Below are 20,001 nucleotides of genomic sequence, written 5' to 3' on the forward strand. Positions count from 1 at the left end.
AAATTTATTTTTTTTAAAAGATTTCATTTATTTATTCATAGAGACACACACACACACACACACACACAGAGAGAGAGAGAGAGAGAGGCAGAGACACAGGCAGAGGGAGAAGCAGGCTCCATGCAGAGAGCCCCGCCATGGGACTCGATCCAAGGTCTCCAGGATCACGCCCTGGGCTGCAGGCGACGCTAAACCGCTGCGCCTCGAGGGCTGCCCACAAAGGAATTTTATAACGGAGACAATGAATATCTACAAAAATTATAGCAATTTGCTTTCTCAGCAGTATGATATTAAAAATATTCCCCATAATACAGGTACTAAGAAAAGGATACTTGCTACTCATTAATATCCTGGAGGTTCTAGCCAGGTAGTAAGACAGGAAAAAAAGAAAATTGATTTTATAAAAAAATTCACAAAATTTTAAAATCTAGAAATAATCTAAAATACTCCAAAACTATTAAAATTAATATGTGAACTTCACAAGATCACCGAGTACACATTTGATATACAAAAATCAATTTTATTTTTATAATACCTGCAACAAACAATGGTGATAAAATTATTTAAAGAATGATACCACTTACAAAATGAAAGTAATGTATCTAGGGACCTACCTGGGGATGGTATAACTAGAAGATATATCTTGCGCAAATCTAACAAAAGACGGGCACATTCTGTACACAAAGGATGACATGATATTATTTAGGGAAATCAGTGAACATTTAAATACATGGCAAAATATTACACATTTAGGTTTCAGACTTGTATGGATTGAAAGATTGAAGAGATGATAATCCCTCCTAAAATGATCTGTAGTAAACATGAGAGACACCTAACTCTGGGAAATGAACAAGGGGTAGTGGACGGGGAAGTGGGCGGGGGGTTGGGGGGACTGGGTGATGGGCAATGAGGGGGGCACTTGGCGGGATGAACACTGGGTGTTATGCTATATGTTGGAAAATTGAACTCCAATAAAAAATTAAAAAAATAAAATGATCTGTAGCTTTAGTATAATTTCATGCACAGCAACCCTGTCTGGTCTTTTGTGACAAGTGGCATCCTAAAGTTAATAGTGAAATCTAAAGGGCCCAGGATAATCCAGGAAATCCTGGGAAATAACAAAACCAGAAAATATTACTAATCTAAGGACCAGTACCCATCATCCATTGCTGGACATCCCTCTGGATTATCGGTATTAGTCATCTTTCCAGGTTGTCAACCCCAGAAATAGGTGACATTCTCAATTATGCTGTCTGTTTCTCCATGGTTTTGTTTTCTTCTGCATAACCCCTCTCTCTATAGTTGGAAAGGTCATTCTGCAGTGCACAAGTCATCCTATCACAGCCATTATCAAAATGCTCAATGAGCTCCTTTTGTCTTAAAGATAAAATGTGCATTTAAGATGTGGCTTCCATGGCCGTGCTTGATGTACTGCCTGCATGTACCCAGTGTTACCCAGTATCAAAGCTCTACTCACACTGCTGGTTTTCAGCCTCTGTTTAGCATGAGCCTCTGCAGGAACTGGTACAGACTCCTGCCACCATCATCCCCCTTCCTCATCTGCATGCTCTCCTCAATGTCTCTATGTAGTGGAATTTTGCACAGAAAGAGGCTCTGATGACATCCTGCATTTCTTCCACCCCAACTTATCCCCTTTTGCTTCATTTACTCACTTTTTTAAAGATCTGCACTCCTGGACAATCAGCCCTGCTCTGGCAGAGATTTTTGTTTTGATGTGCGGTCCTTTCACCAGTGCCTGGCACATAGTAGGCTCTTGTAGCAGAGACTGCCACTGCCTATCAGAACTCTGTCACATCCCTCCTCATTCCATTAGTCACAGAAATGCCAGTATGTATCTTGTCACAGAGATGCCTGGAATAAAGGCTGTCATTCTCAACCTCCCTTACATCCAAGTGGGGCAAAGCTATTAGGTTCTAACCACTGAGAAATAAGTGGAAGCGTTTTTGAGTGTTTCCAACAAATCTACATAACAAACAATCAGCCAGTACTTCCTCCCCTTTTCCTCCCTCCCTTTCACCTCATGTTTCATTTTACTGTCTGGAATACAAACCAGGCTCAGTATTTTCTGAAACAGTAGAGCTCTACTTAACCATCTGGCCTAGTCCTGTTGACCAGTTTTGGAAGATTTTGAGTTGGAACAGTGAGAGGAACAGCCTTGTGTGGAAAAGACCCCTCCATTCCTCTGAGAAGGCTCTCAAGCCCCTGCACTTTTATCTGGAGACCTGAAATTCTGCTACCTTACACATTTTTTTCCCCTTGAGACTGGAGGTTTCCTGCCTAGATTAGAATATAGAAAATTTGGGATGTCATAAACATGCTCCAAACCAGTCTATCATGTCTCGGGATGAAGAACACTAAGATTCAGTATTAACAGAAGCTCTTGGACTGTGAACACCTAGTAGATGAAGAACAAGAAGAAGGACATTCAGTACTGGTACTGAGGTAACAATTGCTGTGAGTTTCAGTTTCCTGTAGTACTGAGTGATAAACAGCTGCCATGCTTTGAGTTGACTTACAAGTGTCAGAGCCCATGCTGGTTTCTTGATATTTTTTATCTCGTTAAATATGCATGTCACCCCTTTGAGGCTGGAATTAATGTTCTCTGATACATAACATAAAGCTCAGATTTAAAGAATGGGTTTCAGCCATGTGGGGTGTCAGAATACTGGTGGGGGGGAAGGGACCCCCTATAATGGTTATATTAATGGGTTGATAGAATAAAAATTCGTAAGGAACAAAGGGTCCAGACAGCATTTTAAGGACCATAATCAGGAGTCTCAGGTGCTGGGGCACCTGGATGGCTCAGTGGTTGAGTGTCTGCCTGCAGCTCTGGTCGTGGTCCCAGGTTCCTGGGATCGAGTCCTGTGTTAGACTCCCTGCAGGGAGCCTGCTTTTCCCTCTGTGTCTCTGCCTCTCTCTGTGTGTCTCTTGTGAATAAATAAATGGAATTTTGTTTTTAAAGGAGTCTCAAATGCTAAGCTGTGCTACAGCCTCATTTATATACTCATTGACCTGACGTATATTTCTGGAGGACTTTCTTAGTGGCAAGAGCTGTGAGCACAGCCACCAGACACCACATGGGCTAAATTCACACAAGTTCACTGTAGAGACAGGAAAATGGATATGTATGCTGTGTTAGAGCCCCTGTGCTGTTACAGGGGAGCATGGAAGTGATATCTGAAGTCAAGCTGGAGGATTTGGGGAACTTTTTGGGGGGAGACTCTTTGGGGTGGCACCTTGCTGGCTCCTGTTCCCCTTGATAAATGCCTATTCTGTACTAGTTGTTAAATATCTTGAATGATATACTGCAGCAAAGGAAAGAAGAACTAGAGACAAAGACCAAACTAGGAAGGAAATGTTCCGTCCCTCTTTGGGTGCAACACAGCTCACACAGCCCAAGGTCAATGCCAGTGTTCAGCTCTAACTGTGGCCAGCACATCTCTTGGTCATTTGTCCAGGGTTCTCTGTGTTCTGAACCTTCTCCTGCATTTCTGAGGTGAAGCCCTGTTGGCTTGCTCTTGTATCCTCTTCCTGCAAAGCCAGTAATCAACCAGGAGGCACATGAGGGCCACCAGAGCCAGGAAAGCCAGACCAATCTGAAGGATATTATGGGCAGTGTGATCCCAGAAGGCAGGGTCTGGGGTGAGAAGAACAGACTGATTACTGACAGGAATAGCCGGGCACCACCTCACTCCACCACTCTCCCACTCCCCGTTCCAGATCACATTCCTTCACAGTGTGCAGCACCCCATTGCTTGCTTACCTTGCTGGAATTCTGCTTCTGTGGCTAACAAGTAGGTGTCCCAAGGTTCTGCGGATGATAGGGAAGTGAAGTAGGGAGAAAAAGAGATGGTGTTGGTCTCTGCTGAGGGCGCCTCTCCTCCCCTTGGATGGACCCCATGACCTTCTGCAGCTTTTCCAGGTCCCCACCCCACCTCCAGGTCCTAGTAGCTTTGTCTGGCAGGTAGAGAGCAGGAGCCAAAGGGCAGGCAAACCCAAGGGGGAATTCAGCTCCAGGGCCTCATGCCAGATGTGTCTTCCATCTAGCCCTCAGTTTCCTAATTATATTGGTCAACATGACTTCTTCCTTACACATGGGGTAACTCACAGGCTCCCCATTTTCTTCAAGGCCCTGAGCCCAGCCACCCTGTCCCTAGCACCATGTGTACGAAGTCACTGCTGGTGCAAGGCTTCTGTGCTGCTCTGCTGTCATGCTGGCCATCCCCCTGCCACACTTGGTGGCCACTCCCTCTCTCTGGAACACACTCTTCTCCATGGAGGCACAGGAGAATGCCCTCAGCTCCTTTTTTTTTTTTAAAGATTTTATTTATTTATTCATGAGAGACACAGAGAGAGAGAGAGAGACAGACAGACAGACAGACAGAGACAGAGACAGAGACACAGGCAGAGGGAGAAGCAGGTTCCATGCAGGGACTCCCTGGGCAGAAGGCAGGCACTAAACCTCTGAGCCACCCGGGGATCCCCCCCTTAGTTCTTTAGGTACTTGCTCTGTGAGGCCCGTTCAGACAGCTCTAATATTGCCACCTGCTCTCCCCAACACTGTCATCCTGTTCTACTCTGTCTTCTTTCCACACCACCATTTGCTCCTCCTGTGCTATATGATTGGCTTATTTATCTGGCTTTGACTCATGGTCTGTCTCCTGCTGGGATGGATACAATATCGTGCCACAAAAGCAAGGATATTTGTCTGCTCGACTGATGGAGTTGCAGGTCATGGCAAATACTATGCAGTAAATGGGATATTTTGAACAAATGCCATGTTTTTTTTTTAACTTTTTTTTTTTATTTATGATAGTCACAGAGAGAGAGAGAGAGTGAGAGAGGCAGAGACACAGGCAGAGGGAGAAGCAGGCTCCATGCACTGGGAGCCCGACGTGGGATTCGATCCCGGGTCTCCAGGATTGCGCCCTGGGCCAAAGGCGGGCGCCCAACCGCTGCGCCACCCAGGGATCCCAAATGCCATGTTTTTAATGCACTGGGAGGCTTTGCTCCCTTCCCCAGGCTTAGAAATACCTGTTACTCACCAGAAAAAGATGTATGTTCTGTGGGTACAAGGCTGGTGTCCCCAACACCTTCTGGCAGTGGAAACAAAGAAAACCATGAGGGTTTTGGGTTTCCTCTGGTCTTCCTGCCTCATCTCTGGGCCCTCCCTCTTCTTGTCCCTCTGGCCTTCTTCCTCAGGAACAATCAAATGGGCCTCCACAAAATGCATGTGGATGAGGGTGCTGGAGCGAGATGCCCTCTGTGTCTTCCCACCTGTCCCTTCCTCATCACTGGTCAGGGTTTACTTGGGGTTCCAGAGAGGACATGAAGGGAAATCTGGGAGTTTCCTCACCTGTGACCAGGAGTTTCACAGGCTTACTGGGGAAAGACCACGCATGGTTGTTATAAGAGCCAAAACATCTGTACGTCCCTCTGTGGGCTGTGGTCACAGGGCCTATGGGAAACTCCACCTGGATGTTCCCATATCTGTGTTGTGGGTGGCTGGATTGTCCCTCCTTGAGCAGAAAGAACTTGTTTGTTGCAGTGTCTAGACGGCAAGAGAAGGTCACATTCTTTCCCGAAATCACCTTATTCCCGGGATGAACGGAGAGAGTGGGCGTATCATACATTCCTGTGGGAGAAGGAGACAAGTAGGTTAAGAGAGTCTTTATCCTACCTTCTGTGTCCCCTTCCTCTTTGGCCTTAAGGCTGAGATATCACTCCCCAGAATCTCTGTTTCTTATTTTGGTCATGGACACTTCCTCCCTGATCTCTCCTTTCAAGACTGAGACACTCACTCTTCTAGCTTTTAGGGGCGGTAATATGAATCTCTCTCTCTGAGGATTTCTGACATCAGTGGTGCTCAGAGTTAGTGATCCTTGGGGCCAGCAACATTGGTATCGCCTGGAAGCCTATTAGAAATTCACATTCCCAGGCTCCACCCCAGACCCCGAATCAGAAACTCAGGGGAAAGGCAACCATCTCTGTGTTTAAAAATAATTATTGTTCACACCATCCACTACATTATCTAAGAAATTAAAGTGCTTGGAATTTAAATTGTAACTTGAGGAACTGTAAAATGTTATTCAGGAGGTAATGTATTTAGAGAAGAATTAATGAACTAATAAATAACAAAATAAAAGGAAAAAATTACTATTGTTTTAAATTGTTATAAACTACATGAAACATTAAATTTACTATCTTAACCATTTTTAAGTGTACAGTAGTTCAATGGCATCAAGCACATTCACATTGTCATGCAACCATCACCACCATCCATCTCCAGGATTCTTTTCATCTTGCAGAACTGAAACCATCCCCATTATTAAGCAGCCTCTCCCCATCCCCATCCTGTATCCCCTGGCACCCACCATTTTGTTTTCTTTCTCTATGAATTTGACCATTCTAGGTCCTACAGAGAAGTGACTTAGGTACTTGCTCTGTGAGGCCCATTCAGACAGCTCTAATATTGCCACCTGCTCTCCCCAACACTGTCATCCTGTATTTGTCCTTCTGTCACTGACTTATCTCACTAAGCATAATGTCCTCCAGATTTGTCCATGCTATAGCAGGTGTCCCAATCTCCTTCCTTTTTAAGGCTGAATAATATTCCATCGTGTGTATACCACATTTTGCTTATCTGTTCCTTTGCCAGTAGACACTGGGATTGTTGCTACCTTTTGGCTATTGTAAACAGGGCTTTCATGAACATGGGTGCACACTGGAGCCATTTGTGTTTTCACAAGCCCTCCAGGTGATTCTGATACCTGCTTAAGTTTGAGAACTGCATCCCTTGGCTGAAGGGAGTGTCCTTATCCAAGACTGCATTCTCTCCTAATCCCATTCCATACCACCATTTACTCCTCGTGCTTATTGATGGATGGTTTGTCCTAACTTGGGCTCATGGTCTGTCTTCTGTTGCTAGAACATAAGTACCACAAAAGCACAGATGTTTGAATGGAACCTCCCTAGGACGGGTTGACACTGGCAGGTACAGAGCCCCTAGTCTCATCTTGAGACCATTCAGAAGGGCCTTCCCAGGTCCAGAGTTCCACATTTGCTTGGCTGAGGTGTCTGTTGAAACAACCAGCATTGCCTTATACCTGACTTGTTTCCCTCATTCCTCATCATAGGGTCACTTTTGAAAATGATCCCCAGTGCATCTCCCCTGGAGAACCTGACCTCTGACAAATCTGCCTCTAGGTCATAGATAACCACTAAGTGAGGTTGAATGACACTAGTGGAGATTAATAAATTAATGATGACCCTCCCCAAGACTCAGGCCAAAGATGAAATAGTTACCTGTTAACACCAGATCCAGAGGGTCACTAGGCTTTGACCAGAGCTCCTTGATTCGGTAAAAGCACCTGTATCGCCCTGCAGTGAGCAGGGTCATTTTTGGGATGCGGAACATGACTGTGTTCCTCCTTTCAAGTTGTTTTGGGCTCTGCTGGGCATAGAGATGTCCTTCAAGATGCAGCTGATATTCAATGGCCTCAGGAGTCCCCTGGCACCAGATCAACACTGGCATTCCCTTTGGAATCATGAAATTTGGCTTGACCCAGATGATGGGTTTTGAAAGAATCTCTGGAAGAGAATCAGAGGCTGGAGTTCCAGATAAAGTCCTTTCCCATGCAAATTTCTACCCTGTTGGCCTCAAGCCCTCCTAGCAAACCAGAGCCCCTGCCCCCTCCTTTGGTTTCATAGATAGAAGAGAGATTCTGAGGCTCTGAAGAAGGGACTCACGCTTCTGGGTGCTGGTGGTCTGGCTCAGGTACAGCCCTGGAAGACAGGAACAATGAGACATGCCGCTCACCCACACCCAGTCTCCAGAATTCTGTTTCCCCTATGTACAAGAACTCACCAAGGAAGAGAAGGGCAGTGAGTGTAGAGGTCATAGCACTGATTATACCAGGCACATATGGAGGAGCTGAGTGGTGACTGAGCCCAGCAGGCCAGTAAGTGCACAGGATGTGGTGGGTGAAGCCCAACAACACTATTTGACATGGGGCTTTCACACTGACTTTTTATAAGAAGGCTCACAGTCTTCCCTGTAGTTTGACCATGAGACAAATCATGGTCCCTATGACATATCTGATCATCTCTGGTCTAACCAGATCCTCTGACAATTGTCTGCCTCACCTGAGACTCATCTCAGGGTTCACTTCTAAATTTTGAAATGTGGACATTATGCCCAGGAAAGGCATAGGGTAGTGTACCACGCAGAAATGTTAAAATCATTAAAAACTTTGTGTTTAATATTGGCTCCTCTTTGTTTTGTATACATATGGTTGGATCAGTTAATTGGTTTCATCAGAATGAAATAACACTATTTTCTCCAAAGATTTGGAGAATCTTTACAATGTTTCAACAAAATGCAATTTTTTAAAGTAATCTTTTTTTTTGCCTTTTTTCTTTTTTCGAAATATTTATTTATTTATTTATTATAATAAATTTATTTTTTATTTTTATTTTATTTATTTATTTTTGACATTTCATTTTTTAAATAAATTAATTTTTTATTGGTGTTCAATTTACCAACATACAGAATAACACCCAGTATTCATCCCGTCAAGTGCCACCCTCAGTGCCCATCACCCATTCACCCCCACCCCCCACCCTCCTCCCCTTCCACCACCCCTAGTTCGTTTCCCAGAGTTAGGAGTCTTTATGTTCTGTCTCCCTTTCTGATATTTCCCACACACTTCTTCTCCCTTCCCTTATATTCTCTTTCACTATTATTTATATTCCCCAAATGTATGAGAACATATAATGTTTGTCCTTCTCCGATTGACTTACTTCACTCAGCATAATACCCTCCAGTTCCATCCATGTTGAAGCAAATGGTGGGTATTTGTCGTTTCTAATGGCTGAGTAATATTCCATTGTATACATAAACCACGTCTTCTTTATCCATTCATCTTTCGATGGACACTGAGGCTCCTTCCACAGTTTGGCTATTGTGGACATTGCTGCTATAATCATCGGGGTACAGGTGTCCCGGGATTTCATTGCATCTGTATCTTTGGGGTAAATCCCCAACAGTGCAATTGCTGGGTCGTAGGGCAGGTCTATTTTTAACTCTTTGAGGAACCTTCACACAGTTTTCCAGAGTGGCTGCACCATTTCACATTCCCACCAACAGTGTAAGAGGGTTACACTGCATCCTCTCCAACATAACAAAATGCAATTTTTGAAACAAAATATTCTGTTTCTTACATAAGTTTATTTCTTTAGTCTGCTATAAAGCAGAAATTAAATATTAAAATCTTAAGTATTTTAAAACTCAAAATGTGTTCTTTTTTTTTTTTCTCAAAGGGTCCAAGCAATCTTTGAAAATGAAATGTTGGGAATGTGAATTGGTACAGCCACTCTGGAAAACTGTGTGGAGGTTCCTCAAAGAGTTAAAAATAGATCTGCCCTATGACCCAGCAATTGCACTGCCGGGATTTACTCCAAAGATACAGATGCAGTGAAATGCCGGGACACCTGCACCCTAATATTTATAGCAGCAATGTCCACAATAGCCAAACTGTGGAAGGAGCCTCGGTGTCCATCGAAAGATGAGTTGATAAAGAAGATGTGGTTTATATATACAATGGAATATTATTCAGCCATTAGAAACGACAAATACCCACCATTTGCTTTGACGTGGATGGACCTGAAGGGTATTATGCTGAGTGAAATAAGTCAATCAGAAAAGGACAAACATTATATGGTCTTATTCATTTGGGGAATATAAAAATTAGTGAAAGGGAATAAAGGGAAAGGAGAGAAAATGAGTGAAAATATCAGTGAGGGTGACAAAAACATGAGAGATACCTAACTCTGGGAAATGAACAAGGGATAGTGGAAGGGGAGGTGGACAGGGGTTTGCGGTGACTGGGTGATGGGCACTGAGGGGGGCACTTGATGGGATGAGCACTGGGTGTTATTCTATATGTTGGCAAATTGAACACCAATAGAAAAAAATTTATTAAAAAAATAAATAAAATAAAAAATTATTAATTTTTTATGATTTTAATTTTTTTAATAAATTATTTTTCATTGGTGTTCAATTTGCCAACATACAGAATAACACCCAGTGCTCATCCCATCAAGTGCCCCCCTCAGTGCCCATCACCCAGTCACCCCAGACCCCACCCACCTCCCCTTCCAATACCCCTTGTTCATTTCCCAGAGTTAGGTGTCTCTCATGTTTTATCACCCTCACTGATATTTTCACTCATTTTCTCTCCTTTCCCCTATAATCTCTTTCACTATTGGCCATCAGTTCTTTTTTTTTTTTAAGATTTTATTTATTTATTCATGAGATACACACACACAGAGGCAGAGACCTAGGAAGAGGGAGAAGCAGGCTCCCTGCAAGGAACCTGATGTGGGACTCAATCCCAGACTGGGGATTATGCCCTGAGCCAAAGGCAAATGCTCAACTGTTGAGCCATCCAAGCATCCCATCCTGTTCGGTTCTATATGAGTTTTGATAAATGTATATAGTCATGTAACCAACACCAAAGTCAAAATATAGGACAGTTTTGTCCTCATATAAGTGGTATTGGTAATGTTTGTCCTTGTGTGTCTGACTTACCTCACTTAGCATAGGGCCTTGGGGTTCATTCCTGTGATTGCAATTGACAAGATTTCTAGTATATGTGCTGCTGAAGTGAGCACAACAAGATTTCTATTACATTCTTTTCTGTTGCCTCCAGTCTTTGGCTCCAAATTCCAGAACCCCTCTTCTGCAGCCAGCTGACCCTTACGCATGTCACCTATCCATCCACATGGTCTCCATCAAAATGTCCTTAAACATTTTGAGGGAGGGCATTATCCTTCAGAGTCTATAAGGTCTTTTTCAGAAGCGATCCTGGAGAAGAAAAGCTCAGGTGAGATGGGCATTTTTGATTGAGATGATAACTTGCACATCCACTCCTGGGAAGATTCAGACCTAAAAGCAGTAGCTCTCCTTTGTGAAAAGGGTCATGCACTGGATTGCTACTGTCTTGTCTTCCCACATATGACTTGCCAAGGATACCGCTGGGGGCTTCTTACAGCTAAATTTCTGTGTGCATCATTTAGGGAACTTAGTCTCAATAAACTTACAGGAAAGATGGGTGCAGAAGAAGTAGTGGGTAAGGACCCAGAGCCACTCACCAGAGTTTTTATGTTGACCACATTTCTAGAGAGTAGACACAGCCAATGCATGTGAGAAACCTGGCTATGTGCTATGAGTGTTTTTGTTTGTTTGTTTGTTTGTTTGTTTTATTTTTATTTTATTTTTATTTTTTTTTATTTTATAAATTAATTTTTATTGGTGTTCAATTTACCAACATACAGAATAACACCCAGTGCTCATCCCGTCAAGTGTTTGTTTGTTTTTAAGGAGGGGAACTGAGTTGGAAAAATTAGAGAGGGAGACAAACCATGAGAGACTTCTAACTCTAGGAAACAAAGGGTCATGGAAGGGGAGGTGGGGGGATGGTGTAACTGGGTGATGGCCACTGAGAAGGGCACTTGATGGGATGAGCACTGGGTGTTATACTATACTATTTATTGGCAAATTGAATTTAAGTAAAAAAAAAAAAGAATTAAAAAAATAAAGTCACACTTGGCCTATTGAAACATTTAGATACCAAACCTTGGGGGAGGGAAGTGGTGGTTGCTAGTTCAAAGGAGACAATGAGGCAGGCTCCCCTGTAATTACAAAGGTGTCCCTGGGCCATGAGAGCATCTTGCTTCACTTCTCTCCTGTAATACATCTTAATTTACTCATCATTGTCAGCCTAAAGTCCATTCATAGTCCTTAGAAGGTAAAGTTCCTAGTGAGTTGATCCCTGTGTCAGAAAAGAGCTAGTTGTCCTTTGGGGATAAATTACCCAGGACCAGAGAAGCAGTTCCTTTGGTATGGTAAGAAAGTTCTGCCCCTCCTCACTTCAGAGAGTTTGAGATTCTATTCAAGGGGTTGGTTGCCTGATAACAGGTTTCTGTGAAATTATTTTAAAAGTCGTGGGGAGCTCCCTGGAATTTAAGTCAACTTCCTGGCACCACTGGAGAATCAGGCTAGTATCTCCATGCCGTGACCCTAGTTGGGGTTGAGTCTGGACTTTATTTTATTTTATTTTTTATAAATTTATTTTTTATTGGTGTTCAATTTGCCAACTTATAGAATAACACCCAGTGCTCATCCCATCAAGTGCCCACCTCAGTGCTCGTCACCCAGTCACCCCCACCCCCCTCCCACCTCCCCTTCCACCATCCCTAGTTCGTTTCCCAGAGTTAGGAGTCTCTCATGTTCTGTCTCCCCTTCTGATACTTCTCACTCATTTCCTCCTCTTCCCCCATTCCCTTTCACTAGAGTCTGGACTTTAGAGAATTGGCCTAGCCTTTGTTTCCTTGTAGGTTTCTTCTTTACTTACTATTTTAATAATTTATATATGCACATGACAGTTCTATATCTCAAGTCCCTTGGTGTTGCTAATTCTTTCATTGTATTTTTGGATTTCTTTGTTTCTTCATGAAGTTTTCAACTTTATATTGCTAGTCATTCACAGCAAATTTTGCTACCTATGGAATTCCAATGAATATTGTTGTGTGTACTTTTAGCAAAAGTGTTGCCTTCCATTTGATTCTTCTGGAGGGCCCAGGTGTCTCAGCAGACTGTAACCATTTTTACATTCATTTATGGGTTTGGTCTTACATGGCTTAGGAATGGAATTCAACCTCACACTCTTGTGGAAGATGTCCACATTTCTTATTTTTCATAAGTCTGCTTCCAGACTTGCAGCCAGATGGGTTTTCTTATTCTTTTCTGAGATGGTGATTGGACCAGTTCTAGAGCCACTTTTTCTAAGAGGGAAATCTTTCCAAAGACTTGTCTTTATCAAAGTATTTTTTTCACTCTACAATACTACTTCTACATAGAAGTCTTAGTTTGAGACTTGAATTATGAGGGCTTAAGACCAGATTTATTTTCTATGGAAGGCACTGACACCACACCTTTAAAGCTTTTCAAGTAATATCCTATCCAGTATCTGTCTAGTAGACAAGATTTCCATTCTCACTTTAATCAAAATGGTTTTAGGTTAAACTCCATTTCTGGGAGTGGGTGATTTTACTTTTTAATTTCTCTAATTTAAAAATTTCCTTGGTTTTATTTAGGGATTGATTAAAAAATTTGTATATATTTAGGATGTATGTGATGATTTAATATGTGTACCCATTGTGAAATGATTACTATGATCTAACACATCCATCACTTCTTATTACAACCTTTTTTTTGTAATGAGAACACTCAAAGTCTACTCTCTTAGCAAATTTTAAGGATGCAATACAGTATCATTGACTATAGTTATCATGTTGTGCATTAGATCCCTAGAATCTATTTAGCTTAAAATTCAAAGTTTGTACCCTTTGACAAACATCTCCTTATTTCCTCATTCACCAGCCCCTTACAACCATCATTTTAGTTTCTTTTTTTAAAGATTTATTTATTTACTTATTTATGATAGACATAGAGAAAGAGAGAGAGAGGCAGAGACACAGGAGGAAGGAGAAGCAGGCCCCATGCCTGGAGCCCGACATGGGACTTGATCCTGGGACTCCAGGATCGCGCCCTGGGCCAAAGGCAGGCACTAAACCACTGAGCCACCCAGGGATCCCCATCATTTTAGTTTCTAGTGCTATGAGTTCAGTGTTTTTAGATTTTTACCACATACAAATGAGATTATGCAATATTTGTCTTTCCATTTGTCTAGCTCATTTTACTCAGCGTAATGACCTCCTGGTTTATCTGTATTGCTACAAATGGAAGAATGTCCTTTTTTTGTGGTTGAATTTTGTGGCTGTGACACCTTCTTTATCTTTCATACATCAATGGATCCTTAGGTTGTCTACTTATCTTGGTTATTGTGAATAATGCTGTCATGAACATAGGGATGCAGGTATCTCTTCAAGATACTAGTTTCATTTCCTTTGGATATGAACCTAAACCTAGGATTGCTGGTAATATGGTAAATCTACTTCCACTTTTTGGAGTAACTGATGACAGTTACTGATGACTATTTTCCAAAATGGCTGTCAAAACAGTGTTCAAGCGTTCCTTTTCTTTCACACCGTTGCTAACACTTATTATCTCTGCCTTTTGGATGCAAATTTTCCTAACAGGTGTGAGGTGATATCTCATTGGTTTTTATTTTTTTTTGTATATTTTTAAATTGGAGTTCTATTTGCCAATATATAGTATAACACCCAGTGCTCATCCCGTTAAGTGCCCCCCTCAGTGCCCATCATCCAGTCACCCCATTCTCCCACCCACCTCCTTTTAAAACCACCCCCTTGTTCGTTTCTCAGAGTTAGGAGTCTCTCATGTTCTGTCACCCTCTCTGATATTTCCCACTCAATTTCTCTCCTTTCCCCTATAGTCCCTTTCACTATTTTTTATATTCTCTGTATGAATGAAACTATAAAATGTTTGTCTTTCTCTGATTGATTTACTTCACTCAGCAGAACCCTCCAGTTCTATCCACATTGAAGCAAATGGCGGGTATTCATCATTTCTAATGGCTAAGTAATATTTCATTATATCACTGGGTTTTGATTTGAATTTCTCCCTGATCAAGAGTGATGTTGGGCATATTTATGTGTACATTGACCATTTGCATGTCTTCTTTGGAAAAATGACCATCAAGGTCCTTTGTCCTTTTTGAAATTGGGTTTTTGTTATTTATTATTTGCTGTCAAGATGCATGAGTTCCTTACACATTTTAGATATTAACCCCTTATCAGATATATGGCTTGCAACTATCTCCCAGTCTATAGGCAGTCCTTTTGTTCTGGTGATTGTTTCCTTTGCTGTACACAATCTATTTAGTTTGATGTAGTCCCACATGTTTATTTTTGCTCTTGTTTCCTTTACTTTTCATGTCATGTCCAAAAACAATCATTGACAAGATCAATGTCAAGGAGCATTTTAGGATTTTAAAATTTTAGGATTTAAGATATTGCACTTAAGTTGTTAATCCATTTAATTTTTAATTTTGGAGTACAGTGTAAAATAAGGGTCTAATTTTATTCTTTCACAAATATTTTCTCCCAGCCTGAGTCTTTCCCCTAAGATCAGGAAAACGACAGGGATGTCCACTCTAACCACTGCTATTCAACATAGTATTAGAAGTCTTAGCCTCAGCAATCAGGCAACAAAAAGAAATAAAAGGCATTCAAATTGTCAAAGGAGTCACACTCTCCTTCTTCGCAGATGACATGATACTGTACATAGAAAACCCAAAAGACTCCACTCCAAGATTGCGATAACTCATACAGCAATACGGCAGAGTGGCAGGATACAAAATCAATGCCCAAAATCAGTGGCATTTCTCTATGCTAACAATGAGGCTGAAGAAAGAGAAATTAAGGAGTCAATCTCATTTACAATTGCACCCAAAAGCATAAGATACCTAGGAATAAACCTAACCAAAGAGGTAAAGGATCTATACCCTAAAAACTACAGAACACTTCTGAAAGAGATTGAGGAAGAGACAAAGAGATGGAAAAATATTCCATGCTTATGGATTGGGAGAATTAATATAGTGAAAATGTCAATGTTACCCAGGGCAATTTACACATTCAAGGCAATCCCTATCAAAATACCATGGACTTTCTTCAGAGAGTTGGAACAAATCATCTTAAGATTTGTGTGGAATCAGAAAAGACCCCGAATAGCCAGGGGAATTTTAAAAAGAAAACCATAGCTGGGGGCATCACAATGCCAGATTTGAGGTTGTACTACAAAGCTGTGGTCATCAAGACAGTGTGGTACTGGCACAAAAACAGACACATAGATCAATGGAACAGAATAGAGAACCCAGAAGTGGACCTCTATGGTCAACTAATATTCAACAAAGTAGGAAAGACTATCCACTGGAAAAAGGACAGTCTCTTCAATAGAGAGACTGGGAAAATTGGACATCCACATGCAGAAGAATGAAACTAGACCATTCCCTTATACATACACAAAGATAAACTCAAAGTGGATGAAAGATCTAAATGTGAGACAAGAATCCTTCAAAATCCTAGAGGAAAACACAGGCAACACCCTTTTTGAACTTGGCCACAGCAACTTCTTGCAAGATACACCCACGAAGGCAAGAGAAACAAAAGCAAAAATGAGTTATTGGGATTTCATCAAGATAAAAAGCTTCTGCACAGCAAAAGAAACAGTCAACCAAACTAAAAGACAACCTACAGAATGGGAGAAGATATTTGAAAATGACCTATCAGATAAAGGACTAGTATCCAAGATCTCTAAAGAACTTATTAAACTCAACAGCAAAGAAACAAACAATACAAACATAAAATGGGCAAAAGACATGAACAGAAGTTTCACAAAGGAAGACATAGACATGGCCAACAAGCACATGATAAAATGCTCCACATCACTGGCCATCAGGGAAATACAAATCAAAACCACAATGAGATACCACCTCACACCAGTGAGAATGAGGAAAATTAACAAGGCAGGAAACAACAAATGTTGGAGAGGATGTGGAGAAAGGGGAACCCTCCTGCACTGTTGGTGGGAGTGAACTGGTGCAGCCACTCTGGAAAACTGTGTGGAGGTTCCTCAAAGAGTTAAAAATAGATCTGCCCTTCGACCCAGCAAATGCACTGCTGGGAATTTACCCCAAAGATACAAATGCAGTGAAACGCCAGGACACCTGCATCCCAGTGTTTATAGCAGCAATGTCCACTATAGCCAAACTGTGGAAGGAGCCTCGGTGTCCATCAAAAGACGAATGGATAAAGAAGATGTGGTTTATGTATACAATGGAATATTACTCAGCCATTAGAAACGACAAATACCCACCATTTGCTTCAACGTGGATGGAACTGGAGGGTATTATGCTGAGTGAAGTAAGTCAATCGGAGAAGGACAAACATTATATGGTCTCATCCATTTGGGGAATATAAAAATTAGTGAAAGGGAATAAAGGGGAAAGGGGAGAAAATGAGTGAAAATATCAGTGAGGGTGACAAAACATGAGAGACACCTAACTCTGGTAAATGAACAAGAGGTAGTGGAAAGGAAGGTGGGCGGGGGTTTGGGGTGACTGGGTGATAGGCACTGAGGGGGGCACTTGACGGGATAAGCACTGGGTGTTATGCTATATGTTGGCAAACTGAACTCCAATAAAAAAATAAAATAAATAAATAAAAAATTTTAAAATAAAAAAATATTTTCTTCCAGTCTGTAGTTTGTCTTATAATTCTCTTGACATTGTTTTTTTTATTAGTGTTCTTTTTAAGTTTTTAGTTTTAATAAAGTTCAGCTTATTTCTTGAAGTTTGATTGTTTCATAGTTTGTATCTTTGGTGTTGTATCTGAAAAGGCATCACTATGGGGCACCTGGCTGGCTCAGCGGAGTGTGTGACTATTGATCTCAAGGTTGTGAGATTGAGACCCACATTGGGTGTACAGATTACATAAATAAACAAACAAAAAACAAACAAACAAACTTGAGAAAAGATCAGTTGACTATATTTATGTGGGTTCTATTTCTTGGGTCTCTACTCAGTTCCATTGATCTATTTGTCTATTATTTTGCCAATAGCACACTGTCTTGATTATTGTGGCTTAAAAAAAAGATTATTTATTTATTCATGAGAGACACAGAGAGAGAGAGGCAGAGACATAGGCAGAGGGAGAAGCAGGCTCTCCATAGGGAGCCTGATGCAGGACTCCATCCCAGAATCCGGGATCACACCCTGAGCCAAAGGCAGATGCTCAACCACTGAGCCACTCTGGAGTCCAACAGAATCATCTTTGAAGGTATGGTTTGTGTTATCCAGTCTTGAAATTGTTTACTATGTATCAGGCTTTGTTTTGTGTTGTTTGCAACCATTAACTCCTTGAAACCTCATGATAACCCAGTGAAGTTGGTAGCATTTATCCCCCTAGTTTGCAGACAAGAAACTGAGGTATGGGATGCCTGAGTGGCCCAGCAGTTGAGCATCTGCCTTCAGCCCAGGGCAAGATCCTGGGGTCCCAGGATCAAGTCCCACATTGGGTTCCCTGCAGGGAGCCTGCTTCTCCCTCTGCCTGTGTCTCTGTCTCTCTCTCTCTCTCTGTCTCATGAATAAATAAATAAAATCTTTTTTTAAAAAAGGAACCTGAGGTATGAAGAAGTTAAGTAAATGGCATGTTTTATACAGCTAATTAGAGGTATTGTATGATTGCTTTAGGGGGATATGCCCCTAAACCTTCAGTGTCTTCCTTGGACACCACATACTATGGTAAACCATACCATCCTCTTCACGAAGTTTCTTTCTGGTTTCTTATAAAGTCTTCTTAGGCTCACACTCATACTCCTGGGACAATCTCTGTTTAGAGACTGTAAGCCATGTTGGAGATGATGGATTTCAAACCATCACTCAATCACTTAAAGGGTGAGCAACACCCAGTATGTCACTAACAATTTATTAATTTTTTGGCACTTAAAAAAACTTATTGAGATATAACTCACACACCATACAATTTACCCACTTAGAGTGTATAATTCAATAATTTTTAGTATATTCACAGAGTTGCTCAACCATTACCACAATGCAATTAAATTTTTTTTTTTACTACCACAAAAGAAACCCCATGCCTGATGGTCATTGATGCCTATTTTCCCCTCACTCTGCCAGCCCCAGGAAACCAGTAATCTACTTTCAGTCTCTACAGACCACAAAGAACTAAGAGCTTTTCACAAATTGTAGTAAAAAAATACATATAATTTTTTTTATCATTTTAACTATTTAAAAATTTTCTTTATTGTAGTAAAAAAAATATAACATGAAATTTACCATCTTTACCAATTGTACAGTAGTGTGCAGTACATTCACATTGTTATGAAGTGAGGCTCCAGAACTTTTTCATCTTTCAATACTTAAACTCTATACCCCCAAGGGGAATTGTTGCTTGACAGATAGGGTTTCATTTTAACCATTTTTTTTGTATGGTTCAGTGGCATTAAGCACATTCACACTGTTTTGGGACCATCACCACCATCCCAAACTGAAACAGAATCCATATATTTGTATCATTATTCAAATCATAACATTTTAAAGTTTTTGTTTATTTACTCTTAAGTAGTCTCTATACCCAGTGTGGGACTCAAACTCACAACCTCAAGATCAAGAGTCTCATGCTTTACCAACTGATCCAGCAGGTGCTCATCAAATCATATCATTTATGAGTGTCTGTTTGCTCACATGAGAGGTGGAATGAATAGAATAAAATTCACAGCCTTGAAGTATGCTCCTATAAATGAAGTGACTAGCATAAAGCCTAACATAGAAGTGAAGGTCCTGGTATATAAGTCCCTGGTATATAAGCCAAGCCTTAGGTGTAACCTAAATCAGCCCAATATATGAACTATCAGAGGCTAATGCACTCACCATTCAGTGCTTGAAATAAAAAAAAAAGGCAAAGCATGGGATCCCTGGGTGACGCAGCGGTTTGGCGCCTGCCTTTGGCCCAGGGCGCGATCCTGGAGACCCGGGATCGAATCCCACGTCGGGCTCCCGGTGCATGGAGCCTGCTTCTCCCTCTGCCTCTGTCTCTGCCTCTCTCTCTGTGTGTGACTATCATAAATAAATAAAAATTTTAAAAAAAAAGGCAAAGCAGAATTTATTTTTGCTATGTTGAGGGAGAGTGAAGCTGGCCAGACATGGTGTCTTTGAGCCTCTGAGCAGAGCCTACAGATGACCCTAGACAGGGTTTTTGGGAAATGTGGTTTCTCAGGGCCTCTTGTAGTTTGGTATCATCTGTAAAAGATGTTTTTTTGAGGGGGACTTTGATTGGCTGCTATTCAAGGTATGCTTACAGGAGTAAACTTGTTTCTGATTGGCTGACATTTAAATGCAAGGAGGTGATTGGTTGAATTGCCAAGGCATTTTCACTGAGGTGAGTGCGCCTTGACAATGGGTGAAAAATTGGTTC

At 41.4% G+C, this 20,001-nt stretch overlaps 1 protein-coding gene across 1 annotated transcript; it reads right to left on the bottom strand.

Moving 5' to 3' along the window:
- Positions 1-3,467: 3,467 nt before the first annotated feature.
- On the bottom strand, positions 3,468-7,922 carry NCR1 (natural cytotoxicity triggering receptor 1). Its single transcript, XM_055311330.1, has 7 exons — positions 7,889-7,922; positions 7,771-7,806; positions 7,327-7,611; positions 5,378-5,656; positions 5,067-5,117; positions 3,785-3,832; positions 3,468-3,658 (listed from the first exon to the last, which is right to left on the bottom strand). Exons 1-7 carry the CDS (start codon positions 7,920-7,922, stop codon positions 3,468-3,470), a joined length of 924 nt encoding a protein of 307 aa, XP_055167305.1.
- Between the last annotated feature and the right edge of the window lie 12,079 nt (positions 7,923-20,001).

This window comes from Nyctereutes procyonoides, unplaced genomic scaffold, assembly GCF_905146905.1.
Source record: "Nyctereutes procyonoides isolate TBG_1078 unplaced genomic scaffold, NYPRO_anot_genome, whole genome shotgun sequence".
Lineage (NCBI taxonomy): Eukaryota > Metazoa > Chordata > Mammalia > Carnivora > Canidae > Nyctereutes > Nyctereutes procyonoides.